The sequence below is a fragment of the Melospiza georgiana genome, chromosome 18 (genome assembly GCF_028018845.1).
Source record: "Melospiza georgiana isolate bMelGeo1 chromosome 18, bMelGeo1.pri, whole genome shotgun sequence".
NCBI lineage: Eukaryota > Metazoa > Chordata > Aves > Passeriformes > Passerellidae > Melospiza > Melospiza georgiana.
The window spans coordinates 3,229,639-3,257,227 of NC_080447.1; the positions used below are offsets into that span (position 1 = coordinate 3,229,639).

The following is a 27,589-nucleotide window of genomic DNA, read 5'->3' on the forward strand; positions in this document are numbered from 1 at the left end:
AACATATGATGAACATTTACCTTGACTTGCTTTCCAAGTGCAACCAAATAAACTCAACTGGTAAATGCTGCAAAAAGATTTTTCAGCCTCTCAGAATTCACACATAAAGGTGCTTTGGTTTTGCCTTCCTGTAAAGTTTAGAGAGAAAAAAGAGAACTAAATAAAGATAAATAAAGGCTTTAACTGCAAAAAGCCTAGGGTTCTCATTGAGATTGAAATGCAGTGTGTACCAATATCATGTGTATTAAAGATCTTTGGGCAATATGCACTAACTGCAAAGCTGAGAATTTGTTCAGTCTCTAACATTATCTTATGGGCATTCCCCTTCACAAGTGTTTTGTTAGATACTTGAAAATGCTTTGGTTTACTCTGCTTTACACTTGGTTGGGGAGACTTTTCCTGCCTTTCTGGAAGGACAAATGCTTGCATCAATCTAGTGCTCCCTCTCTTGGCAACCGAACAAGGTGCAGCCACTTCAGCCACAGCTCCCTCCCGAGACAAGGAAAGAAAGTGTTAGAACAATTAATCAGCATGATTGTAACATTTCTAAGCATTCAGATGGGGGCAGCTCTTCAGATTATGAAAACTGAATGGTATGGCAAGGTTCTGTTTAAGTGGCTAAGAGAATTTTAACAGATTCTTGATTAAGAAAACCTGAAGCTGACAGTTGTGGCCCTTCCCAAAATATTTCACCATACTCACCCTTATTTTGCTCAGCTTATTTTTCCAACTTTTCTTCAGCAGCTGATTTTCAAAAACCAACATTTTGCTGCTTCAGGACTCCAATTAAAAGCTCTTTAGCTAAAAGCTCATTTATTAAACCTCTGTAGACAACCACGAACACGTCTGTACAGCAAGTTTACATGAAGGACGATGCTACAAAAGATACAGTGGCAATTAAAACAGACCCACATAAATAATTTATAAAAATACTTGAAATGGTGAAAATAGCATTGTAATCCCCAATTATTTTCTTCCAATTGCCAGGACTTTGATGTGGGAAATCTTGACATCAGACCTTTTTAAAAACATTCAGAATATATTAAACTTATCTACAGGATAATTAGCAAAATGTAAAAAGTATAGATTATTGTACAAAGGACAGATATTAAAAAAATCACCAATCCACCTGAAACTCAAGGACAATATAAATCTTAGCCAAAATAATGAACACCAAACCACAAACTCTGCATTTTAGAGTCTTGAGTATTGGCAAATAAAATGGTCTTAACAAATCATCAGTCCTGTCATTCCTTAGTGGGAGCTTGCAATTTGGGAAAATTCTACATTTGCTGCCTGCACTGGTGATCCTGGTCAAGATGGAAACCTGCACTGACTTCAATACCAAGGAAGAACAGGGCAGACCTGCATTTGTCAAGATTTTCTGTTTCCCATAAGATGAGGGAGGTTATTTGAGTTTGTAAAACTGCTGGGGAAACAGAAGGGATTTGGATATAGCAAAACAAAAGACCAATTAAGATTTAAGTCTTTTTCCTTTGCTGGTTTCTTGGGGAATTTTTTAACAGGCTTCTTATCCGTAGATAGACCCCAGTTGATTCTGCCATGTTTTCAAACTCAAATGGTGTGATGCCTTCAGCAAACTTGCTCATGTCAGGAACAAGTCCAGATTTTTTCACAGATGATCCAGTGCTTGTGGGCACTTTATTACCAGCTGTGTTCTCGCCCTCATTGACCTCAGGGGTGGCAGCAGGCGGGGTGTCATCCAGCAGGCCCTCAGAAACTGCATTATCAGGATTTTCCTTCAAGTCAAGCAAACTGTCCTCTAGATTGGGACTGGTTAGAGAATGTTCATTTTCTGGGATCTGCTCACTGATGTCAGAAAGCTCTGTTTCCACTGAGATCACTTTCTCAGGTGACCTGACTTCTGCAACCAGATCTGCTTCATTCCTGGCTGGTGATGAAGTCAGGGAATTGCCAGTTAAAGGTGTGTCCACGGGAATATCAGAGTCACTGTTGGTGCTCTCTGCCTGCTCCAGAGCTGCCCAGATTAACCTCTGCTGCTCCTCCAGCTCCTCCAGGGTCAGGGTGTCCTCATCCATCACTGAGTCCACTATTTTGGGCTGGGGGCTGTCACTGGCAGAGTTGGGTGCTGGGGCAGTCCTGGGCAGGGCAGAGGGGCTGGGTGAGGAGGGCTGGGGTGGGGTCAGTGGGGGTGTTCCTTGGGGCACAGGGGGAGGAGTGGACATGGATGGAGATCCAGGGGGCAGAGGAGGCTGGAACTGAAAACTGTTGGGAGTTTGAGATCTCTGTGCTCCTTCCAGATCTAGAAAGAGATTAAAAGACACCTTTCAGAACCTGAAATCTGACCAAGATTCAAAGTGACAATGTTCTGATTAACTACCAGATTTGCATCATCTCATCCTTGGTTTTCAGCTGAGACAGAACAAGCTTTGTGAGGCTTTTCATATCCATCAAAGATACATTTTTTGGGATTTTAACTCTACCAGCCATTCAAGGAAAAAAAAAATTACTCTTGAAGGTATTAAGAACAAACCCATTCCACACTGAGACACACTGAAGGATTCTTCATGGCAGATTTCAAAAGGAAAGCCAGAAGTTTCTCCAGCTGTTCTAACACTTAACTCTGAATCCTTCTGAGTTTGCCTCACTTTTAAGAAGTTGTAAGCTTGCAAATTTATGTTATTTCACCCAAATATTTAGGGATTTGGGGGTCTTAACAGAAGTTTCTTTAGGATGGTCCTTGAGAAAAAAGATCAGAATTTTTAACTGAACATTGCAATTGCTCTGAGCACCTGAAACTTCCTGCTTGGTATCAGAAGATACAAAAACCACAGTGACAATCACAGCAAATGCCACTGCAGTGGGACACTGCTGGTTCTGTCAATACTGCCTTCAATTACCACCAAAATACTAAAAATCGGCTTCTCCTTTTAACTCTCACATTTCAATCCACAGCAAGTTATTTTGAAAATAAAATTTGGAACTAGGAAAAGCAAAAATCAGAGTGACTGTACCAGAGTCCAGGTCCATGTCAGCTGCTGCCACCTCTGAAGTGTCTTCTCTGGCTCGTTTGGAATGACGAGACTTGGACTGAGGTGCAGCCCTTTTGCTGCTGGATTTGGGACTTGGCTGCAGAGAAATTATCCACAAAACCAAAAAGAATCAGTATTATACTGCACAAATTAACATTGCCAGCTGTGAGAATGAAAGCAATTTTCTAACTATGCAATCATTGGGGACCCAGTGTGTAAACATTGACATTTGAGGGATGCCATGGCCATGGAAACCAAGCTTCTCATTTATTAGGGGAGTCTGAAACTGTAAATTCATGGCAATTTTTTTCCAAACTGCTCACAAGTCTTTGCACAACTGGGATCTGCTTATATTAAGTGAAATAATGGAAATAATTTTAAACACAAAGCCATTTTTTGTTAAAACAGATAAGCCATATGAGCATTTCACCTTCACTAGTGTCTTTAATAAAAAGTTTGTTCCCTTGTGCAGAAAGAAGATACAAACAAGAAATCATCATGACCCACACTAACTAAAAGACAACATTTTTTTTCAATAACAAGGAGATATATTCACCTCCTGATAATTAGAAAGGTAGTGAGCAAAAACATCCTTCTGTTGAGATGGCTGCATGGGGATGGAACCAAACATCTGCCACTCCTACAGCAAAAAGAAAAAAAAAAGAGAAAAGAGAAATAATGTTGCATATGGTTTGTTAATAACAGAACTTTGGTTCATAACACTGAATGAAAAAACACATTTGGAGGCAACTAAATGGGCAAATGTAAAGGTGCAAATGCACAAGTGCTTCTTTTTAATGCTCAGGCATTCAGAGCAGTGATGGAGTTCACTGACAGGAGGTTAAAATGCTTTTGAAGATGAAAGTGCAGCACCCACAGGGGATTTCTTGTGTGCTCTGTGCTTCAGAGGGCACCCACCACATGGCTCTTCTGCTATGACTTGTTTAATTCCAGTTGTTACAGAGCTTGGCAGAAGGTGTACACTGACTGATATAATTTTTTATAATCAAAATTATAATTATGGAAACACCCACAGTGATTTTCATATTCCAAAAACTTTCAGAAAATTTACATGTAAGGAAAAAAAGCCATTAATGTGTGAAGTTTTGTGTTTAAAAAATACCAAACTATTGATCTCATAATGGAATAATGCCCACAGAAGCACTGCCAGACCCTAGCACAAGAATCATGACAAGTATCAGTTGTCACATTCATTACAAATGTAATTAAGGGCTTAAAAAGAAGAAACTCTTAAAAGGGGATCTCTCAGATGCAGATACAAAACATTAATTCTTGGATAAAAGCAGTTCCTGTCCCTCAGCACATTCAGAAGGCAGAGAACAGCTACTCACATCTGGGATCCCACTGGGAGTGGATATGTTAAAGCCTGGGTAATTCACCAGCTTGGACACATCATAAGTGACACGTCTGGGCTTGGGAGAGCCCTCATCTTCTGCTTCAACTTCACCTACAATGGAACAGAATTATTATTGATGTTAATTAAGAACACCACTGGAAAAATCCACAGGATTTAAGAGCAGGAGTTTGGAATGGAAGTATTGATAGAAGGTTCTGAAATCCAGAGAGGCAGGAACAGTGAGCAAATGCATCAGATATAGGCATGAAACCTCCCCAGAAACCTAACTGGGTATTCCTGCACAGCTGCTCCATGTTCCATTGCCACCCTCAGAATTGGGCATCAGGACTGCTGTGAGATGCAGCATAAATGATGGTCATCAGCAAAAGCTGGTAAGTTACTGAAGCTGGGTTCCAAGAAATGTGTTGTTTGCTTGCTGGTGATTTTGTGCCTGTGTAGGAGTAATTTATTGAGGGCTATTGCTTCTCCCAGGAAAAAAGAAAAATGGAGAGGAAATTGGACAAGAACCATGTCCTGGGTTGACTATATAATGCTTTTATCCCCAGTTGTCTTGTTCTGTTTATGCTGAACAATAAGTTTTGCACCTTTAAGACTTGTTCCAGAGAATGAAGGGGGGGGAGAACCTTTGGGGATTCTCTCCAAAATTTGCCCTGAACCAGGACACAGCTGACAAAAGGAGTATTTTTATATGAATAAAACATGTAAAAATATTTTATTGATTTGCATCTTTTCCAAGAGGAAGATGAAGGTTTACAAACCAGTTAATTTATTATCTCCTGAGGAGGATGCAGCCAGCACAGAGCCTCAGGGTAAAGCTGCATCCCCGCCACAAATTTCTCACTTTTACCATAGCACAGAGCCAGCCCTGAGTGCTCCAGTCCCACATTTCTCACCTTTGCCATAGCACAGAGCCAGCCCTGAGTGCTCCAGCCCCACATTTCTCACTTTTACCATAGAACAGAGCCAGCCCTGAGTGCTCCAGCCCCACATTTCTCACTTTTACCATAGAACAGAGCCAGCCCTGAGTGCTCCAGCCCCACATTTCTCACCTTTGCCATCATACATTGCCAGCCCTGAGTGCTCCATCCCAGCCCTGAGTGCTTCATCCCCACATTTCTCACCTTTGCCATCATACAGAGCCAGCCCTGAGTGCTCCATCCCAGCCCTGAGTGCTCCAGCCCCACATTTCTCACCTTTGCCATCATACAGAGCCAGCCCTGAGTGCTCCAGCCCCACATTTCTCACCTTTGCCATCGTACAGAGCCAGCCCTGAGTGCTCCAGCCCCACATTTCTCACCTTTGCCATCATACAGAGCCAGCCCTGAGTGCTCCAGCCCCACATTTCTCACCTTTGCCATCGTACAGAGCCAGCCCTGAGTGCTCCATCTCGGCCTCCTTGAGCCAGCCCGGGGGGTAGCCCAGCTGCCGCATGCGGTAAATGAACGGGGGCAGGCTCTTGTCTGTCACACCCAGGGCATCCTGCAGGACCTCACTGAGCCAAGGAAACAAACAGAAAACAAAATGTCACCCAGAAAAATCCCTCAGTTGGTGACAAAAAGGTTATGAAGGTTTTGGGGAGTTTTCAGTGAGGTGTAGGTCAAAGTGTGGTGCATTTCCACCCCAGATATAAATGAAAATCAGCTCTGATATTAAATAAAACTTTTTGCCTTGCTGAGATGCTTAAACATTTTATTAGAATTAATTCTACACCAAGAATAACACACTTGACCTACTGCTTCTGACTCATGGCCTTGACTGCAGCTATCAACAGGAAGGGTGGACCCTGACACTGAACTTACTGGTGATTTTTTTGGGGACTGCCACACAATACTGTGATTTCTCTGAACACTTTGAATAGAGAGGAAGGGACACCCAAAACTCAAGATTTGCAGACTTTGGAATACATTTTAGTAGGAACATAATACAATTTGAAAAGTCAAAGAGTAATATTTATCACCTTGCATTAGAGAAAGGGTAGGACTGTCAAGCCAGCAGTGAGTTTTCATTTGAAAGACAGCTCTACAATTTATTTAAATTTTACTTAACAAGTTCTAGCATAATACACTCATAGTTAAGAGCAACAGACTGTAGCAATTAAAATCTGGCACTCCAAAAGCAGAAGAGTTATTCCAGAGAAGCAAATGGAAAGAAAGAGATACCTAATTACTCCTGGCTTAAATTTTCCAAACCTCTCTTCTACTTCTTCTGCATGGTAACGCTGCTGAAAATTCTGATTGCTGGAATCCCCACAAGCTTCCAAAAACTCCTTTCTCTTCTCGTTTATACGAGCTGCATTTCGTGGCTTAAAGATAACACAATTGGCAAGTTTAGAGTTGGACAACTCACAATTGATGAGTCCTTCACCCCACACAAAGCCTGGAGAGCAGCAGTCTGTGGAACACTGGTGACTTTACCTTTGGGCAGTCCTTCATTTGATGGTCTTCAGAACCACAATTGAAACAATGAGGTTTGGGCCTGCTTGAAAAATGGACAAATAATTAAACCTGAAAACAACTCTGTAATGTTAAATACACCTAATTGTTTTCATTCTTGACAGATTTTAAGGTTTAGACTTGAGAAAGACAAAATACAAAAGCAAAGACTGCTGATGTCATCTGCTTCTTTTAAACTTATATCAGTCATTAAATAGAGAATATTGCTGATTTCACAGTGCTAAGGAGAACGTGGGAAATGAGGAAAGGGCAGAGGGAAATAGGAAATGGCATCACCAGAGGTCTGATCCCTTCCACAATACTGGGAATCAGTAGAAACAAACAGCAGAGCACAACTTTCTTTGGAAAGTCCTGGCCCACAGTTTCAAGTAATTCATTTCGTGAAACTGCACTGAAAACTGGAATGGAACTGCAGCTGGCTCAACTTAAATCTTCCTTGCAAATTCACACCATGGCAGGAAACATTTCCAATATTACTGGGGTGAAATACCAAGATTTTAGAGGAAGATTGATTGTCTGAGCATTCATTTTTTCTGAATTAGGATGGGAACCAGAAGTGGAGACAAAAAGTGTGGAACAAGTCCAAGGTAACTCCAGCTGGAAACTGAATTTCCTTCACTTCTGACCTCCCATAGGAACTGCACCATCAACTCTCAGATCAGTCTGACTTAAAAATCTATCAAATAAATCAGACAGGAGTTGTTCTACAGAACAGTAACCACGACACAACAGCAATGCAAGGATGACAAACCAAGCACTAAAGAGACAAAAAACAGAAGAACTAAGTATAAAAATTCAGAAAGTTTTCACACATTGCTTTTAGGCCCTTCCTAAAGAAACTCAATAAAAGACAGATTCACTGACTGCAATGCTCAGCTCTGGCTTATTTAATTTAAATTTAAATATTGCTCAAGTATATCCAAGGGTTTATTAACTGGGCAAGAATCACAGAGTGCATCTGAACTTTTCAGCTCAAAACTTGACATTTAAGAATAATACAAACCTTTTGGGTTTTACTTGTATTTCTTGTCCATCTAGGGAGAGAATCTGGCTGAAAACTTGCTGATATCTTTAGATTTCAATAAGGAACTGCTACTGGATGAAGCAAAATTTCAATTTTGTTTAAAATACCAATCAAGACATAATAGTGCTTTGAACAGAACACTGACTCATCTGCATTAAATTACAAATGGGTCCTAGACATGAAGTCCTGAGTATAAACTATAAAATGGTATCTACTATAAACTATTTGCTAAGATGAGCTTATGCTGTTTCCTCCTACAAATTTCTACCCAATACTTTATCAGCACTTGCTAAAACTACAACTCTCTTGTTTACAGGTAGAAATTTCCAGATAATAATTCTGAAATGTTTCACAGTAATCTTATTAAACCACATTTTGATAGTTTCAAAATGACAGGTTCACTGAGAGCAGGACTTGGGTGGTTTAGAAGCCAGTGCCTGATGAACCATTTCACTCAGAGTCACTTCAGCCACATTTAGGGTGGCATTTAAGGAGAAATTCCCATTAGGAATCTAATTCCTTCATCTCAGAGGTCAGGAGATTGTGAATTTGCAATTTATATTCATATATAAATAATCTTCTAACACTGACATGATCTTGATTACAAACTGGATATTACAGAAATGAACTCTGAAACTGCTTCCTGTCCTGGGTCTTTTCAGCAACACTGGAAGCCAGGGGGGATGATGTTACTTGAGAAATTTCTTGTCCAATTTCTTTTGTCATGGAAGACATCAATACTAAAAACATTTCAACATTTCCCAGCTTCTTCAGCATTTCCCTCAATTCCACTTTTCCAACATTGGCTTTAATAAACAATAAAGAACCAGCTTTAAAATGGATGCATGTTAAGAGCATACCATGATTAAATTTTAATAAAAGACTTCCCCTCTAGCTCTCATATTTGGAAAAAAGCATTTCACAGCATGCTGGAGTTTCCCAAACCCTCTTCTCCCAAAGAGTGGATTTTATGGAGGGATAATTCTCATTCAATCTGCAATGAGCTGTCACTCCAAACCTGATTAGGGAGTGGCCAAGGAAATCCCTAAATTCACAAGATGTGTTTATGGGGATAAAGCATTCACTCTCAGGATAGCAATCAGCAAGTCAATTATATCAAAATCCTTATTTGTTTTGAATAAAAAAGCCATTAATGACCCATTAAATCATCCCATCTATAATGACTGGTGTTCTGGCTTTGCTAGAAACACACAAAATCCACTGAAGAGAACTGGAGTTCAATTTACCCACTGGAATTCTTTGGATTTGACACATGGAAACAAGAAAGGTGTTTTAGCAAACAGGATACTTAGGTATTTCCCATCCTTCTGTCAGCTGTGGATTCTCATTTAAAATAGGCTGTCCCAGTTTATCGAGACAAAAATTGGTAAAATACAGAACACTTCCTACAACCTGCAGAAAAAAAGTCAGAGAATCGTCAGAAATGTGTCAGTATTTGGGTGAGATTGGTAGCATTTCTATAAATTTACACTGCTTGAAACACTTCCAGGTTTTATTCCCCCATTCTGTAAGAATTTACAATTAATACAAGCCCAAATATGTACAAATAATTTTTTTTTGCACTGATGTAGGCCAAACATGCTGAATTTAAATTTAATTTATCAGTGTAATAACAGCAGTTAGGAGACCTTATTTTAATGGCAGTGTACATTGAATGTGGAGAATGAAGAGCACAGTCAAAAACTTACACTAAAAGCTTCTTTCACTTTTTTAGCAGAACTTGAGCTGGTTCCTTTACAGTCCTCTTCCAAAACAACACTGGACGGCTGACAGGAAAAGCAAAAATAAAAATTATTCACTGAAATCAACCTGAATTAGTGATGTAAAAGGCACAGAATTGGGGTTCAGCTTCTGTCCTGGCACCAGCAGCAGGATGGAGATGTCCATGTCAGGCATGAAGCTCCCTACAGCCCAAAGAATGACACAGATCCTTTCCAAGGCTTTCTTGATGAGAAATACACTGCAAAATTCCACTTTCATTCCAACCAAAAAATGGGAGAGAGAGAAATGTGCCATTCCACCCTTTCACTCAAAGTGAATGTTAAGAATCAAAATTTTAAACCAGGAGAAGTGTAAATGTTCAGATTCTGTTGTTGTTCATGTTTTCTTATACATACTTGGAGTTGGGCCAAACACTATCAGAAGAAGATACACTAAGCTTTCCTCTTAATTATTTAAACCAATTTTCTTTCACCGAAATTTCACTAGGGAATTTTCAAGAAGCATTTTCATGGGCAGAAAGGATCTTTCCTTTCTCTCTATTTTTTGGAACAAAGTTATAAAACATTTGTGAATCTACTTAATCTGATTTTTGTCACTGTTATTATTTCAATAATATTTCAACATTTTCATTACAGAGATGGAGAAGCAGCATTCTGTAACAATGTGAGTTTTAAAGTACCTGTGGCTTAGCATTCAAGTGTGACTTTTCTTGTTCACTTTTCTTCTGCTCTTCATATTTTTGAACTAAACTACAAATAAAATCTTCAATTTCTTGATGATACCGCCTGGGATGAAGTACAGAGAGATGAGACATGAGCAAGGCTGAAACAAGGGGCAGACATCTCTTTTCTGAAGCACTTATTTAGTAAATAACTCAGAAAATGGGAAAATTCAATTCTTTTCTGCCCCCCTCTCAACCCCCGCCAACACAAATGCAATCTGATATTTGAGAGCACCTGAGTGTGGCATAAAATCAACTCAGAGGCAGGGAAAGATGAAATTCTATTTTACCCACAACACTGCTGAAATTCAAGCTGCTCTTCAGACTCACTCCAAGTTCCTGGAAGTTCCCTCTCGTTTCATGGTAAAAGCAGATATTGCCAATGAACAGAACTCTTGTTATCCTGCCCATTATCCTTCCTCCACTCCAAGCTCTCAATAGTTTATGTTATTGAATAAAAGCTACATCCACAATTTGGATCCAAACAAACAAAAAAGCCCCCATTTCCTGTCAGGGTTGTTTTTTCATACTTACTTAGTAATGACATTGTTCATAAATAAAATCTGCAACAGAGGTCCATCAACTTTGGGGTTTTCCACTGAGATGCCACTAGAACAGCACAGAACACAGACAATGGGTACAGTAAATATTCCCCACAGTTTTATCACAGCTCAGGCTGGGCCCCACTGAGGGAGGAAGGTTTGGTCAACACAAAATCTGTATTTTTTAGAAGTTCCTATTCTCTTAAACAGAAATTATGCTCTTGAGCAAAGCAGGTTGGTGTGAGGTGGAAGGAGAACAAAACATCCCCCACACTACAGAAATATTTAATTCTGTATGAACAGAATTCTCTTCCTGCTATTATAATTTCAATAAATTTATACAATCTTCTAACTAAGATTCATTCACCCATTTGAATGTGATTTTTCCTCACTGCTGAACTTATACACTAAAACTGCTTCCCTGAAGACCAAGTGACCTTCATTAAACAGATAAACACAAATAATTAAAAGTTACAGCAACACCAACTGAGTTCCTGATATTCAACACTTTTCAGGAACTGGAATGGCATTTTAGAAGCCCAGAACCTGAGCAAGGTTTGGGACATGGAAACCAGCTGTGGCAGATTGTTAACACAGACAGCTTTTATCTAGATAAACTCTATTTATATATACAAATAAATATATTCTCTCTATATAATTCATGCAGTGTTTCAAGTCAGCATTAACATACCTAGGACGAGTCAGAATTCTCAGCTTCCTTTTAAGTTCCTGATGTTAACGTATTGTTAAGGACTATGAGTTTCTTTGGAAGACACAAACCCACACCCAAAGCAAGCAAGAAAACACCAAGCAAGAATTTCACAGAACAATAAATAGGTTTTTGGTCCTTCCCTTTCACTGCACAGGGGATTATTTAAAAATCCACCTGTTGCTGGAGAAAGAGAATAAATTGGAGTAAAGAAAAAAACCACAAATGAAAAAGGACTAGCTGTGACAATCCAAATAGTGCCATTCATTACATGCAATGATTATATTAACAGATTCGTAATATTTTATCTTAAAATGAAATTATGGATATGATCATCACCAAAATAAAGGCAATGGTAGTACACGTGTACTTGTAAATGGGCACTAAATCATAACACATTTCAGATTCCACTCTGCTGCAGCGGCAGACCCAAAAACCCTTCAGAGAACCTGTCACAATTCAACTATTTGTAATTATTTATAGCTAAATTAAAAGGTAGAACATAGGGATTCAGTGAGAGCCGTTTCAACAGCCAGCCCCGCATCCCGGGGCGGGCCCGGCCGCTCTGGAATAAAAGTTTCTATGGAGAGAGAACGTGCTCTGAGGGAGCCCGGGAGCACCAGGAGCTCCCTCCCCCCCCAGCTCAGCCCTCTCCCCCTGTGCCCCGGCCGAGACCGAGGGTTCGCTCCCACAGAGCCCGGGGAGCAGCCGGAGCCCCCTGAGGGCCGGGACGGGCTGGCCCGGAAGGGAACCGGCAGCGGCGGCGCGCCCGCCTTCCCCCGCCCCGCCGCGGGCCCTGCGCTCCCGCCAGGATATTCTCCGCCCGCAGCCGCTGCACCGTCTCGTCGCGGTCGCGCAGCCGCTCGTAGAGCTGCAGCAGCGGGTCCGGCTCCGGCTCCTCCAGGGCGGGCGGCGAGCGCGGCCCGGGCTCGCCCTCCAGCTGCCCGAAGAGCTCGCGGTCCCCGAAGTCCACCTCCGCCGCCATCTTGGCCGCCGCAGGAAGGGCGGGGCGGGGGGCAAAGGGCGGCGGGAAACGCGAGGGGGGCGGGACGATGAATGCCGCGGACTACAACTCCCAGCGTGCACCGGGGCGGCGGACCGCAGAGTCAGATGGCTCAGAGGCGCGGTGCACGCTGGGAGGTGTAGGCGGCGCGGTGCTGAGGCGGCACCGCAGCGCTTGTCGTACTCACAATGGAGGACGCGTTCCTGCCTCCAGAACCGGCACCGCTCCCGATTTTGGAGTTTTCCTTCCTCTTCTGAGAACCGGTGAGCGGTGGAGAGAGCAGCGTGCAGGGCAAAAGTATTTGAAACAGGGCATCTGCAGCAAGACCCCTCACTGCAGTATTTTAGGCAAATCCTACTTCAAAAGAACCAAAGTAAAACCTCCTTTACTTTTCCCTTCTCTTAAATTATTTATGGGAGTTCGGCCCAAAGGACAAATTACTATATGACCTTAGAGAAAAAAAATGTCTTTATTATTAACCAGTTTTTTTGCACTGGATTATGTGCCTATTGGCCCAGACTGCTAAATAACATCTACACAATGTTTCTTTCATGTTTCAAGAATTGAAAATAACTGTACAAGGTTAAAGTACAAAAGTACACAAGACAGTGGACACGAAATATCCATGTATGAGCTCTTCCCATCTGCTGCTTGGTTTGAAAAGTAGAACTTTAACTAAAAAATACTGTCCTCCTCTAGTTCTGTCAAGTTTAATGGAAGTGGGTATAACCTGATTACAACACTAACACCAGTATCACTAATCTGATATTTACAAAAAAAATTGTATTTTTCAATAAATTAAAGTCAATGCAACACCCATGCAAGCTAGAATGCTAGCTTTTTGGTGAACAGGGACCCAACATGTGAACAAGAACCTTCCACAGTCTCAAACTTCAAAACAGCCTTTTTTGTTTGTTTGTTTTTCATTTTTCAAACTGCATCCATTCCTCGCATGGAAGATGTGAACCCCAATCCCATTCCTCTTTGTGTGTGAGTCTGTGATCTGGCCATTTCATACTGTGCATCCAGATTTCTGAACACCTCCTCCTGCTGCTTCAGGGTTTTGTAACTCTCCTCATCCACGGAGCTGCAGCCAGCTTCATCCTCGCTCTGGAAACACAACACAAACATCAGCTCGGGCAGGTGAGGCTCACAAATTCTTACAAAAGTAACAATTCAAGCATTTGGGTTTATTGCTGCAACATTCTACTGCAGATCTTCTCTCTAAAGAAACACACAGGCCTTCACTCAGTTGATTTTTTAATTATATTGAAATACTTAAAAGCTCTTAACTACATCAGTTTAACTTAAAATCTTTACTGGATAAGGTACACTAAAATAGAAAGTGAAATCGTTATCTTGCAATTAATAAACTTAATTACATATTCAGAATTCTTTACCTTAATGCCCATCAGTTTTCTGAATTTAACATTTTGGTCCTTGTTTCCAAAATTGAGTTTTTCCCATATTTCTGCAGACTGTGATTTGTCCTGTTCAGATAAAAAAAGAAGTGTCACCATTTTACATAAGATTCCATTAATAGCACAACAGAGCAGTGCAGGAGACAAACCCATTCTGTACCACAGCTGGAACCAAAAGGTTTCCAAGTCTGACATTCCTCCTGCAGCATCCTCACAGGAGCTCCTTGTGAGGAAAGCTTTTCTAACCATAATGTTCAAAACACAGGAATGTTCCTTCCTTTGGCATTTCCAAAGGTCTGGAAGCTTGGTTGGAATTCAAAATTATGGAAAAATGAATTTGTTTATTGCAGTTGATCAATACCCAGCACAATTCAGGAAGAAGTGCCCAGAGAGCCCTCAGGGTTCTCCTGCCCTCCCTTTTGTCTCCCACCATTGCCATGGAAACTGGTTTGTTTGTCACATCTTAGGGAACAGTCTGTAAAGGTAAGGGAGCTTGTGTAACTGCTGCGAGATGGAAACAGCCTAACAAACACCTCTTTACCACACTAACAAAAGACAAAACCACAAATATTAAAGTGGACATTTTTTCCACAGTATCAGCAGGTAAAAGCTCGACTAAAACCCAGCAACTTTCTGAAAAAGCAACTGCCACAGGTGCCTTTCTTACTTCACTAATTGCAAAGGGATTTGACAGAGCACAAAAGCCTGAAGGCTTATTTGTATTTATGTTTTTGTTAGGTTAATTTTGCATTACTGTGCTCCTGAGATGTTACCAGCAAGGTCAACAGACTTGCCTTTGAAATTTGCAATTGGAGAGGACACAACCATCACATGAGAAATCTCTACAGTCCCAGAAAAGAGGGGTTACACATTCCATACCTCAGCAATCCCTCCCCAGTAAAGGGAGACCACCTGGGTTTGATGTTTAGTTACAAGCTGTAGGTAAACTCACAAAAATAACACTATGATCCAACTACACCTCTCAAGCTTTATGACATTCAGGGTTTCCTTGAGTCTTGTGTCACAACCATTTATCACTGAAGGATTAATTATCTCAGGCCTTTCACTCCTAAATCACAGAATATTCCGAGTTGGAAGGGACCCACAAGGATCATCAAAGTCCAACTCCCAGTTTTACTTAAGTTTTATTTCAGGCTGATGTTTAAACTTGCTAAGAGAAGAGAGATGAAAGCTGGAAGTAACACTCATTAGCATTCTTAAACTGAGTGCAAGATATTCCCAAACAAGTGTTCCCAAACACTTTTCCCAGATTTGCCATAACCAGTAAGCTGAGATGTACAAAGGTGTTTCTATAATTTTTTAATTTAAACGTTATTATCACTCATTTGGGGCAACAGCTAACTGAGGATAATGGCTAACTTGACAACAGCCACTTCCCATGGCATTCAGATATTCTCTTTCTTCTGTCTGGAACCTGAGCAGCATCTACAAACATCATGAAATGCAGACTGAAGTTGAAAGGTAAGAAAAGCCAACATTACCCCTTCCTTTTTGCCTTGCCAAAGCATCTTCCGCTTCTTCTCTTGCTCAGCAAACTTCATGGGGTTCACTGCTGCAGGGTTGTAATAGCTGGGCACAGCTATTCCAGTCTCTGCCAGTGCCTTGGCCTGGAGTGCTGCCATCTGAGCTGCCATGGCAATCTGGGGGGTCACCTGTGTCCCCGAGGCCAGCAGAGCGGCCACATTGATGACGGAGCCTCCCGTGGCTGCGGCCGCTGGGGAACAAAGGGAACTCATCAGGAGAACCTTGGATTTGGGGAAAAAACCCAACACACACAAAAGCCAACCACCAACCTGCCCCAGAAACAAAGAAAAAACCCAAACCACCCAAACACTTCCCTTCAATAGAAGATGGAAGTGCACAGGTGTGATTTCTCAACTAAGGAACATGTCTCCAGGAGTTCTAGTAAACCAGAAACTCCAAGTGAAACTAAAGCACTTGGTGGTTCTAAACACCCCTGAGCAAAGAGCAGCCCAATGGCCATCATGAAATCACTTAATAGCCAAACACACAACATTTTTCTTGCACACTCAGTAAGCAATAAGAAATCCCAATCATTTTTGTTGGGGCTTTGTTTCTTATTTTTAGTTTCGTTTTTTAAAAATATTTTCTAGTTCTTGTTGTTTTTCTTATCAACAATTCCATTAAGACAACCTGTCTATACGTTGGGTAAGACTGCAACACTCCTGTAACATAAGCCCATCTATCTTCCACTGATGCCACTGCTCAGGAATTCATCTCATACACAAACACTACCTGCAGCCATTTCCTGTTGCTTCTGTTTTTCAACCATTTCCTTCTCTCTCTGTTCTTGCAATTTCTTTGCTCTTTCCAGCCTAGAAATACATGGAAATAAAAATATTTACATGTGAAAAATCAACACCAGGAGGTTATTCACATCACATATTATCAAAATCACCCCAATTTCTGACCTTCTGGCTAAGGCTTCCTGTGCATCCATAGCTGTGTTCCGTCCCCGGAAGGGCGGCGGGCTCGGACTCCGGCTGTGGCTCCTGCTGAACCTTCGGGGCTTTTCAATTCTCTTCTTTCGCTCTCTGTAACCAAATTTAACAGTTGCTAAAACAATAAAGGCACACATGCAGCTTAATATTTCATAAAGTATTTGATCACAGCACTGAAAATTTGCTTTATGATTCATTGGGAACTCTCAAGCTTTCAGAGAGTTTATACTGCAACAGTTGCCTTGTAAGAACACAGAGGTAAAAGTGAAGATTTCCAGCTGTAACAGAATGTGCAATTCTGGGTATTCATTTTCCCTCTCATACTCAGTGTTCAGAACAAATAAATGTGCTCTAGAGATTCTAAATCCTGAGGAAAATCATCTAATTTCTGGTCAAAATTGCAAAAGAACTTGAATGAATCAAGCTAGAAGAATGTTTTAAAACCATAAGAGACCTCAAAGCACTGTAATTATGTTAATAAGAAGCATTTTGAAGAGGCCCCATTTAAGAAGTGGAGTAGCACTTCAGGAAATTACTATTACACTCCCCTCTGTATCCTCTTCCCTGAATGTGCTTTGAGGGACTCTACTAAGCTGAACATGTGACTTGTCTTGGGTTTCTCTAGGGAAGAGAACTCTGAAGCATGAATTACCTGGAGCCTGACCATCTGCAAAGAACACAGTTAAAATGTATTTTACTTAGATACCAAAACCTTCAGCTCAACTCTTCTTCACTAACCTTCTCCCCACCTCCTTCCAAGCAGGAGACATTGTTAGGACATCTGTACCTAATCCCATCTAAACAACAGCCACCCAAAACACACATAAAAATGCTATGAGCAGCAGTTCTGTGTGCCAGGATCATCAGTATCTGCAGTACAGGAGATAAGGGTTTATCCCAGTATAAGTCTCTGACACTGGTGCTTCAAACAAAGAAGTCACAGACACTGGAAGTGCTCCACAAGGGTTCATTTAAAGGAGATATCACTCCTATCACTCACACTTCTCCCAGATTTGCCATAATCATAAGTTGAGATGCACAAAGGTGTTTCTGCCATTTTTTTTAATGTAAATGTTATTATCACTCATTTGGGGCAACAGCTAACTGGGATAATGGCTAACTTGACAACAGCCACTTTCCATGGCATGCAGATATTCTCTTTCTTCTGTACCAGGGCAGCATCTACAAACATTATGAAATTCAGACTGAAGTTACAAAAAGATCCTTGTTTACATGACCAATCTGGTAGAATACAAAGGAGGCAAGACTTATCTTTTCAGAGAAGATGGCAAGATGCAGATTCAGGCACTGGGAAGTGACAGATCTGCATTCCTGAGATAAGATGTAATGCCTGTTTCAAAGATACCTTCATTTTTGCCGTGCTGACTATGGTTGTTTGGTCTTGTCTTTGGTCTGTGATGCTTTATTGCACTGGTAAATATCAAGGAAATAAATATTTGAGCTTTTGTATTCAAGTATTTCCATTTGAAACAAGCAGCTGCTGTCACCTTTTCCACCTAGCACTTAATCAGAGCCAAACCATTGCAGAACTGCCAGGAGGTTTTATGCACCCACAAACCAAAAGATTGCTTTAAATGCCCATGAGAACAAATCCCCTGAAAATCTGAGCTTGAGTTATGCAAAGAACCATCAAGAGAAGGTCAAGCTCTGCTATTTACAAATGCTTCTGTCACAGCCTGCTCACTGTAACACAACAAAAACTGCATGTCAGGAATGATGGAATTCCCTTCACAGGTGAGTTTTAACAGGCAGATTTCCACATCACATTGCTCTGGCTTGTGCAGAGTTTGCCTTGAGGACTGCCCCATAAGTCACTTTCTTTACCAGACTTCAAGCTCTGAACTTGATGAAGTGTTCTAGCTCCAAGTAAAAAAGACTTATGTCTCATTTACCTCCATCCTCTAGGATTTGTGAGATACAAATATAACTTAAAACAAAAGGATTCTTGCAGTATGTCCTCCAGCATCCCAAGGCCTGTTTCCAGCTAGAGAAATTCCTAAGCTATAACTATCCCTTACTTTTTCTTCCCACATCTGATGTTCTGTTTCAGGCAACTTGAATTCCACTGCAGAAACCAAAATCTATTCTGGGACATAAAGTTTTCATGGAGCCATTACACACAATGTTCAAAGTGACTTTTAAACAGAGCACATTATCTACAATAACTGGAAAAAACAGGGAGCTGAAGCCTTGCACAACATGCTGAATGCAGCTTAAACACCATCCATTAAATACAAGTAACTGTACCAACTGCAGACCCAGCTCTACTCACCCCAGCTCAATGTTTGGTAGCAAGTGTATGTCAAAAACATGACACAAACCAGGGAATTCAACTACTTCTTCAGAAAGGTAAATCTTCTAAACACTTTCACAAGGGATGCTGCAGCATTACACCAGTGTGATGGTTAAGACTCCAATGTTCCACTGTAATGCTGAGTAGTCATAACCAGTCACAGAACAATTAAAAATATTCTGGTGAAAACACTATTGAGAGAACTGGAACAGTCAACACTTTCTAGCAGCTCTGCAGCGGCACTGATTTTCATTCAATCTACTTTCAACAAAACATCTGTAGCAGTCATTAAGTTTATTTCAGCTTCACCATTGAGAAAATCCTACAGGGCATTAAGAATGCAAAGGTAAAGACTCTACACCAAAATACTGAATGCATTATCAGTATTGAAAACCATTAACTTCTACAAAGAGATGAAAATGGCAACTCCAGGATATCCCAGGTGAGGTACAGAAACTCAACTCTGTCAAACAGACCCAGACCAAGCCAGTAAGTGTCTGGATCAAGTGCTTCTAGAATTTAAGGAAGAAATCAAAGCACTCAGGGAGAAAAATTAATGTGATAAATATTCTCAAGCTGCACTTGACAAAGAGGAGCTGGTAATCACTAACACTGAAGAGTACATTCATATCAGAAAAAATCCATCTGGACCAAAATTTATCTTAGCACCACACCAATTGCCACTTCACAGAAAAATTCAGTTGATTTTGTGGAGGTGATCAGAATTAGCTTCTGAACTGTGTTATCTGCTCTGACAGCCAATGATTCCCAGATAAACTTTCCTTTTATCATACGTACACAAACTGAAGGGATAAATACAGCAGTATGCCAAGGACACTACTATTGTATCAAACACAGGAAAGGTCACCACTATCTTATTCTTCACTTCTTCCCACTTAAGTACTACTGCTAACAAGAAGTCACACTATGAAAAGTCAAAAGTTTGAGATGCTTCAGCTGCCCAGGACAAATGTCTCTGTAAGACCAAGCAAAGTGCCCAGTCCTGAACCTGCTCTCAGTACTGATGAGAAAAAGCCAAACACATTTAACTGCACTGAACAGACATGAACTGGTAAGCCCATCCCATCAGCCCACCACAGGTAACACTCACCTGCTTCTGCTCCTAGTTCTGCTTTTACTTCTGCTCCTGTGTCTGTGTCTAGACCTTGACCTAGAGCGGGATCGGATCCGGCGCTTTCTCTCTCTGCTGCGGGATCGGGATTTCTTCCTATCGCGGCTTCTGCTCCGATGGCGTCTGAAACACACACCCAGAACTCTCACACCTGCTCCCGTGCCCAAAGGCAGCTTGTACTGAGGGACTCACACATGGGATCACCACCACAGGGTGAAATGCATCAGGCAGGGTGGGGAGAATGCACACTACACATGGAAATGCTCATGCCCAGAACAGGTTAAGCTGTAGGTCTGAAGGATGAAATGGGAAAGGAACCAAAGCCCACTGCCAGCCACAACTGAGCTGCAGAGTTTCTGTAAATAATCAATATTGCTATTTTTAGTTGTTCATTAAAGTGTACACCTCAAAACAAACACAAAGCCAAACTAATCTATGTAGGAGTCTTAAATCCAAGGCAACACAACCCTGCTCCTCTCCGTGGTATTCCAGACCTTTGGGAGGAGGTGCCCAAGCTACAGCCTGTGAGTCACCTCCAGTCCCTGAGCCTGTCATGAGCCACAGCTTGTTCCTGCTACCCTGTCTGCTGCACATCCCTCAGCTACACAGGGAGAAGCTCTGCTGGCAGCAGCCTGCTTGTCCCAGGAATTTTCCTACCCTCAGAACGTGCTGGGTGGGCTACCAGACAAGCAGGATTGGCCAACACTCCCTGTGAGGAAGCTCTAGATTTAGGAGGTAAAGAGCCATGCCACTGTAAGGTGTACTTGTTTTCCTGTCACTGACAATAAGGTACATTTAATAATCTGTTTAGTATTTTCTATACCAATTTAAGTGTAAAATACATTCCTATATAAAGTCTTAGTGCAATTGTGTACTTTTATTTCAAAGTAATCTGCAAAAAAACTTATCTACAAATGCACTACCCAATGAAAACTGAAACATGCAATATGAACTGATGCTTCACATGAGGTCAGGAATGGAATTCTACAATAATTCCAAAGATGGCTTTTGGAAATGCACTCACACAACAATCACATGCACCAACTCACCTTTCCCGAGACCTGGATCTGGAATGGCTCCTCCCTCTGGATGACTTTCTCTCTTTGCGTTTATGCCTCTCCTCACCATTTTCAGATGAATTTAGGCTATCTCTTCCCTTGTCAGAAGAATGCTCTTTGTCATTGTGATCTTCAGATTTGTGCTTCTTGGAGGACTTCTCTTTTGATTCATGTCTTCTTGCCTGTTTTAAGAAGAAGTTGGTTCTTTCAGGAAAATAGTGCAACAAAGAGAGTTAGTATGGGTATCAGAAGATAAAAATGCTAAGTTGTGATGCAACATTAGTAACCTTAGGAGAGTGACTCAATCATGAGCCACGGCTGCTTTACCTAATGCCACCAACTACCCAAAGCTGTAAATGCACACTATCATTTTCCCCCTTTTCCCTCCTCCCACTGTCTAGAAAGGATTTTTAAGGTATCCATCCAGGTATCTTTACAGTGCTTCCATATAAGACTCACAGCATTGTAACAAAAAACCTGTCATTTCATTACTGCCTCCATTCCAAGCACTTAAGGACCTATCTTAAAGAACCTGACAATTTATGAATATGCATATACATATAAACACAGTTGCAGTGATTATTTACTATTTGCCTGAGCTTTCCATGTAGCAAGTTACTGAAATCCACACGCAGTTCCAGACAAACTATTTTGCTTTTAGAACCAAAAAAACCTTCAAGTCATCATTAGGTAATTATTTTCTAGAGCAAAACTTTCTTCAGTAACTTCCAACAGTTTTTACAAAGCAAAGTAATAATTTTCATGGCTGACATCCCATTTTTAGTATTTCAAATGAACATGCACCACTCAGACTTCCCACAGTAGTTTTAAATTACAGATTTGCTGCTCCACTATACTGCAATTCCTTCCTGCAGTGCTTCTTAAAAAAAAAAAAAAAAAAAAGATTCCTTTTTATAGCTGCAATGCCAAAAATATTTAGCAAGGTCAGGTCTGATTTTTGCCAGTGCTTTCCTCAGAGACTAAGTCGTGACATCAACACCCTTTCTTAATATATCCAGTGTGTTTTGAAACCTTTCTGGCACAAAAGCATAGCCTGCTTCAGTCTTATGTTTAAATAATGCTCTGCTCAACAAACTAAGCACAATACATTCACTTTAGATAAAACCCAATTATTCAGAAGTTGTTTGTTTGGTTTTCTTGCTTATCTAAATATGTTAACTATTCATAAAATCTTTTCTTCCATCAGAACTCTGTCTCAAATGAGTCTGGAGAAGATGCTATAATTGGTTTTTACCCATTTGCCCAAGCCTAATTCTTTATTATTATGTATCCATTTCTAAATACATTTGATTACTGTTCTTCAAGTAAGCAAAAATATTACATAATTTTTCTGCTTTCACAGCATTTTATTCTTAGCTCCTTTAATAATCAGTTCTTACATCTGAGGTTACCTGTACACTAATTTTAAGTATGTATTTATTTAAGCCGTTGTTCTCACATACATACTAAGAAGAATTACTGATATTCAGCACTTAGTCTACAGACAGAGCTTAATCTTGCAAAAGAATGATAACAGTACATCTACTGTGGGAGATCATTTCTCATCTGTTCACTCTGCAAAACTTAAAAGCTGCTACATAAATTGTGTAAGATTAGATCCAACAGCCTGGCAAAACACTGGACAGCATTTTAAACACCTTTTTTTTAATAATTAAAAAGAGTCTTAGAATTTGTTTTTTAATCACATTTTCCAGACACACACTTAGTAATAAAACCACCATTATATCCCATAACGGATTTAAGATATCTTTAAGGGAAATATGAGTTTGAATGACTAATAGTTACCTTATCATGAAGTAGGCTTATAATTTTGCTATCTGAGTCTGCAGCGTCTTCAGTTCAGTCTCTTCGCGCATTAGCACGCTGAGTATGATTTATTATAGAAATGTTATCATGTGAGCTAGACAATAGATTATTCAATTTCACAAAAACTCGCCTAGATTTTTCTTTCCTCCTTTTTTTTTTTTTCTTTTTTTTTAACAGAGCTTCCATTGGAATGGGGGAAGGAGAAGTTCCTGACCCGGGTTTGAGGTTATAAAGTGCCTTATCTGTTCCAGCCTGGTGCCCCACATGGCTTAAGCTTCTTTATGACTATTTTGATGCTCCTGCTTTGCTTGTTTCAGCTCTTCTCTGGTGTGTGAGCCAGTTATTTTTAAGGCATTATTGATGCTGTCTCTTCTCACTCCCCTATATATTCACACACACACTTATTCATTTATTTTAAGAGACAGCCCTCTGAAATTTTTGCTGCTACTGTCGCATTTCCAGCTGACTCAGCTTGTTTGTCAAGCCATGACAGCCTCTACAATTAAAGGATGCAATAAACAGAGCTCAGTCTGATGGCAAATTACTTTTAATACACCTAAGTAGACAGGTATGTATTATTCAAAGTCCTGAACACTGACCAGGAACAAGGCCACCCAAGGCTTTTGGATAATGGAAGCTCTGTAAAAGTGTTCAAGAACACCATTCTACTTCTCCACATGAACTCTCTCTTTTGGATGTTTCCACAAAAATTTAAAAAAAAAGAAAGAAAAAGAAAGAAATAAAGTTACTAGTTTCTGAAAGCATTTTCTATAAAACTATTACCTTGTCAACATGATGGCTGCAATCATGCTTCACTATGAAAGGCTCTCCATATCCATTTTTAAGCTTAAAGTTCTCAATTTCTTGTACTTACCATAAAGTCATTTATACAAGCTTACACATATGTGCATTACTACAAGATACTTTTTAAGATGTACAATTACCTAAACGCTACAAAGTGTTAATTACCTCTTTGCTTCTGCTCCGGCTTCTGTGCTTTCTTCCTTCAGTATCTGCAGAAGAAAACATTTACTGTCATTTACCAAGATAAAGAAAAGATCACCTGGCTATAATCTTTCTAGCTCCTTTCAGTTATTCCATCCCTTGAAAGGGATGGATTTATAAAGATTTAAAAGACAAACAGCACTATTTGAGTATCTAGGGCAGAAAGCAAACTCTGGCTGTTAGTCCCAGTGCTTTGCATTTATTTAAGCTCTGACAGTGAAAAACTAACCCACATCACACTGCAATCATGTTCTTCTGCCAAGTAACCTTATTGTTACAACTATGCAAAAGTGTTCCAGCCTATGCTTATCTAATCAAAATGAAACAAAATGGGACAGTTTCCTGTTTGGTGTGCTCTGACGTGTCCTCCCTCCCTGATCCCCTCAACACTGATAAGACCTTTTCCCCAAACAGTTTCAATATTTAGGATACACCCCAAAAGTTAGGAGATCCATTTTTTCCCCAATTCTAACAAGTTACTAGGGCTAAGTCTGTCTATTTTCCCAAAATTGTTTCTGAGAGAATTCAGCTGCCCAAGCAATGTGCCCCCATCGAGGCCGTACCTGATTTCCGCCTCCTCTCCCTGGAGCGTGAGCGCGATCTCGAGTAGTGATGCTTTGATGTTCTGGGGGAACTGGAGGCATCTGATTGTTCCTTTTTCTTCTCTCTTTCTGGAGAGGACTTTTCTGGGACTACTCCATCTCGTTCTGTATCACTACCCTATAGACAAGGACAGAAGTTTTAAGAAACAGAAGCTTAGGACTGAAAACCAAGGAAAAAAAAAAGAGACATCTAATTTTTTTTTTTTTTGTTAAGCCAATGTTGTGTTCACCCCATGCTTAGGCAATAGCTTAATACAGATTGATTTTTCAAGATTTTAATAAAGAGAACTGATATAAAGTTCACATTTTATTCTCTCACTACATTAAACTGTACTTTACTTTTCCCATGTACTTCTGAGAGTATCAGCAACACCAAAATCTGAGGCAGAGTTTTCTCTAAATGGTGTTTGGAGGTCAATCACTTTTTAGCATTTCCATGACCAGGATTACTTGAGGTCAGTGCTGTCCCAACAGATATGAGTGACAAGTTTGGGCATCACTGAGGCACAGCACAAAATCCCAGAGTTCTGAAGCACAGAGTGAACTCTGAAGGGAAATGCAGGAAGGGGCATTAGGGTTAGACAGCTCACTCTGGAATGAGGAAACACCTCAACAGCATCTCTGCAAAAAGATTTATTTGTAGGAGACCACACACAGGTCACTTACATCTGCTCCAGGATCACATTTTTACCAGATAATGAAAACCAAGATGTTCCCTCCACTCCTAAACTTTGATCTAGGAGGATTAAACCCAAAACCTGATTTTGTGACATCAAGGTACTCTGTGACTCAATGTGTGAGGGGTAAATGAGTACAGGGGGTGCACAGTGCCCTGAAGGGAACAGAGTGAGCAGCACACACTGAGAGGGTGAATGTGCTCCCAGGAATGATCCCACAGCTCCACTGCTCCTGCTCTGATCTCCTCTGACCCAGCCAGAACCAAACCTCCTGGAAATCGTGGGGCTGCAGAAGATGTCCCTAAGGACATCATCTGGCCCAGAACTGCTATTCAGAGAGACAATTTATATAGCAGAGGACTTGAACTTGCAGCTTTCCACCAGCTGCAATGGTGGAATGGTTTGCCAATGGTTTGCCCTCTCAAACACTCATTTATATCCACAGATTTGAAAATAAAGCAGCTACTTTGTCTTAAATCTCCACAGATATTACAAACTGTCACTAATACACTGTGTGCTAATAGCACACTTTCTTCATGACACCCTACTGGTAAATATTTGGATTTATATTTCAGCTACTATTGTTTACATTGTGAAGTGACTTGAGAAGAACGAGAATATCAGCTCTGAGTGTAAATCAGGTGGGATTTCAAACACACTATCCAAGTGAGCCTGAGCCCACTGCCACGATTTCCAAGGCTACCAATGTCATTATTTACATAGTGCTGCTCTTTAGTGCCCTTGGGCTCTGCACCTGAGAGAAATCTGTGCTAAAGAAAAAACAGCAATTAAAAACCTGACAGAATTCACTGAGATTATTCTCAGTTCTCAGACTGGCACCAGGCTCAGTGTTACCCTGAATAAGCCCCTCACCTGCACTTCAGAGGAATCTCTAAATGCAGTAGTAGCATCTTAAAGTGTAAAAACAAAGTAATAATAATTAAAGTCCTTTGACAGAAAAATGTACCTTCCTCTTAACAGTGTAAGTTATATAACAAAAAAATTTAAAATCGTTATATAAGAATTAATTTTCTCCAGAAGTTTAAAGTCCCCCTGGCTCTGTTTCACCACTGATCAAACTTTCAAAACAAGAACTTTAATTACCAGATTAGACACCGCAAAATGCTTAAAGTGAGCTTTAAAAAGTTTGCTCACTTTCCAGCCCTGCTTGTTTGTTGTTTTTTAGTTTATGGGGATTTTTTTGCACTCAAAACTATTTAACAACTTTTGAAAAAATTGACAACTTTAGGTTAACTCTTCGGTAACTCTTACTGATTCTTCAACACAATTAGAGGCGAAATATCTTTGTACACCACCAGATCACAAAATTTTTTCAGAGAAAATAAAACCACTCTTAAACGCTGCTCGAACATGAAGCATAGTGGTAACTACAGCAGAGGCGTTTCCCATCGATATTAACCATAAAAAGCAGGATAGGAGCGAATTAATTGAATGCAAAAAAGCCTGTGACCAAACACAAAGAAAAAAAGCGAAGAAAAGTAGAGAAAGGAAAATTCAGCATAGCCCAGACACTGGGTCGCTCCCCTTACAGGGAAGCTTCGCCCCACAGTCCCCACGAGAAACGCCAGTACAACCACAGCACTTCTCCCCACAGCCACGGATCCACCAGGGCTCAGTCCCAGCGAGTCTTCTCCTCTCCCCAAGCCCCGAGGAACGAACCAGAAACTTCTGGAGACGGGGATGGAAGCGCCGGGAGCAGCGCGGCCGCCCCTCCCCGAGCCCATCATGGCGCCGCAGCCCAAGGCGCGGCGGGCGCCATTTTGTGCCTCCGCGCACACGGCTCCCGACCGGGCCCTCCCCGGCTCTGCCCCCCACAGCCCCTTCCCCGCCACCCTCGCCCCAAAACCCGGCAGCGACCGCCGCTCACCGCCATGATCGAGCGCCCGGACCGCCGCCCCTCAGCAACGTCCTCGCAGGGCTCGACCTCGCTCGGCTGCGCGGCCACAGCGATCGCGCGGCCCCACCCGCCCTCAGCGCGGGTGCCCGGATGTGGCGCTGGGGGGAGCGCGGGGGAACGCGGGGCGTTATGGGCCGGGGAGGCGCCTTCGCGTTCAAGGAGGTTTGGCCGCAGCCGCCACCCGTTGAGCCTGTCCCGGCTCCCGCCAAATTGAAACTCGGGAGAGAACGAGGGGGCGCGGTCAGGGGAGCCCCGAGGGGACGGGAGTGTCAGCGGTGAGGGGATCGGGGTCCCTGAGGCGACGGGAGTGTCAGCGGTGAGGGGATCGGGGTCCCTGAGGGGACGGGAGTGTCACCGGTGAGGGGATCGGGGTACCTGAGGGGACGGGAGTGTCAGCGGTGAGGGGATCGGGGGCACGGAGTGTCATCGGTGAGGGGAGCGGGGTAACTGAGAGAACGGGAGTGTCACCGGTGAGGGGATCGGGGGCACGGAGTGTCATCGGTGAGGGGAGCGGGGTAACTGAAGGAACGGCAGTGTCACGGGTGAGGGGTCCCCCTGGAAATAG

General features: G+C 41.6%; 2 protein-coding genes across 4 annotated transcripts; both read right to left on the reverse strand.

The window, feature by feature from the left end:
- Positions 1-796: 796 nt before the first annotated feature.
- Positions 797-12,569, reverse strand: ZCCHC8 (zinc finger CCHC-type containing 8). Of its 2 annotated transcripts, none has more exons than XM_058037135.1 (14): positions 12,399-12,569; positions 11,567-11,607; positions 10,868-10,942; positions 10,292-10,397; positions 9,579-9,656; positions 9,179-9,282; positions 7,849-7,914; positions 6,807-6,867; positions 6,552-6,694; positions 5,742-5,884; positions 4,367-4,482; positions 3,571-3,654; positions 2,997-3,111; positions 797-2,284 (listed from the first exon to the last, which is right to left on the reverse strand). In XM_058037135.1, the coding sequence occupies exons 1-14, from the start codon at positions 12,567-12,569 to the stop codon at positions 1,482-1,484; spliced, it is 2,106 nt and encodes a 701-aa protein (XP_057893118.1). In that variant the 3' UTR covers positions 797-1,481. The 2 variants fall into 2 exon arrangements, with proteins under 2 accessions (XP_057893118.1, XP_057893116.1); XM_058037133.1 differs by having other exon boundaries at positions 6,807-6,870.
- Positions 12,570-13,037: 468 nt separating this feature from the next.
- Positions 13,038-27,108, reverse strand: RSRC2 (arginine and serine rich coiled-coil 2). Of its 2 annotated transcripts, none has more exons than XM_058037084.1 (10): positions 26,995-27,108; positions 24,391-24,547; positions 23,792-23,835; positions 20,987-21,177; positions 19,917-20,060; positions 16,462-16,584; positions 16,286-16,365; positions 15,511-15,743; positions 13,988-14,077; positions 13,038-13,697 (listed from the first exon to the last, which is right to left on the reverse strand). In XM_058037084.1, the coding sequence occupies exons 1-10, from the start codon at positions 26,998-27,000 to the stop codon at positions 13,518-13,520; spliced, it is 1,248 nt and encodes a 415-aa protein (XP_057893067.1). In that variant the 5' UTR covers positions 27,001-27,108; the 3' UTR covers positions 13,038-13,517. The 2 variants fall into 2 exon arrangements, with proteins under 2 accessions (XP_057893067.1, XP_057893068.1); XM_058037085.1 differs by lacking the exon at positions 26,995-27,108 and adding an exon at positions 22,802-22,879 and having other exon boundaries at positions 20,987-21,199; positions 24,391-24,410.
- Between the last annotated feature and the right edge of the window lie 481 nt (positions 27,109-27,589).

Bases quoted from the DNA above. Each gene is read 5' to 3' on its own strand.
- RSRC2 (XM_058037084.1), bottom strand. The intron at 23,836-24,390 runs GTACGGCCTCGA...TTTCTTCTGCAG, and splicing joins GGAGAGGAGGCGGAAATCAG to ATACTGAAGGAAGAAAGCAC. The intron at 20,061-20,986 runs GTGAGTTGGTGC...TGTGTGTTTCAG, and splicing joins AGATCCAGGTCTCGGGAAAG to ACGCCATCGGAGCAGAAGCC.
- ZCCHC8 (XM_058037133.1), bottom strand. From the start codon at position 12,569: ATGGCGGCGGAGGTGGACTTCGGGGACCGCGAGCTCTTCGGGCAGCTG. The intron at 7,915-9,178 runs GTATCCTGTTTG...TGAAATCTAAAG, and splicing joins GAAGGATGGGAAATACCTAA to ATATCAGCAAGTTTTCAGCC. The intron at 2,285-2,996 runs GTACAGTCACTC...ATCTCTTTCTAG, and splicing joins TGACATGGACCTGGACTCTG to ATCTGGAAGGAGCACAGAGA.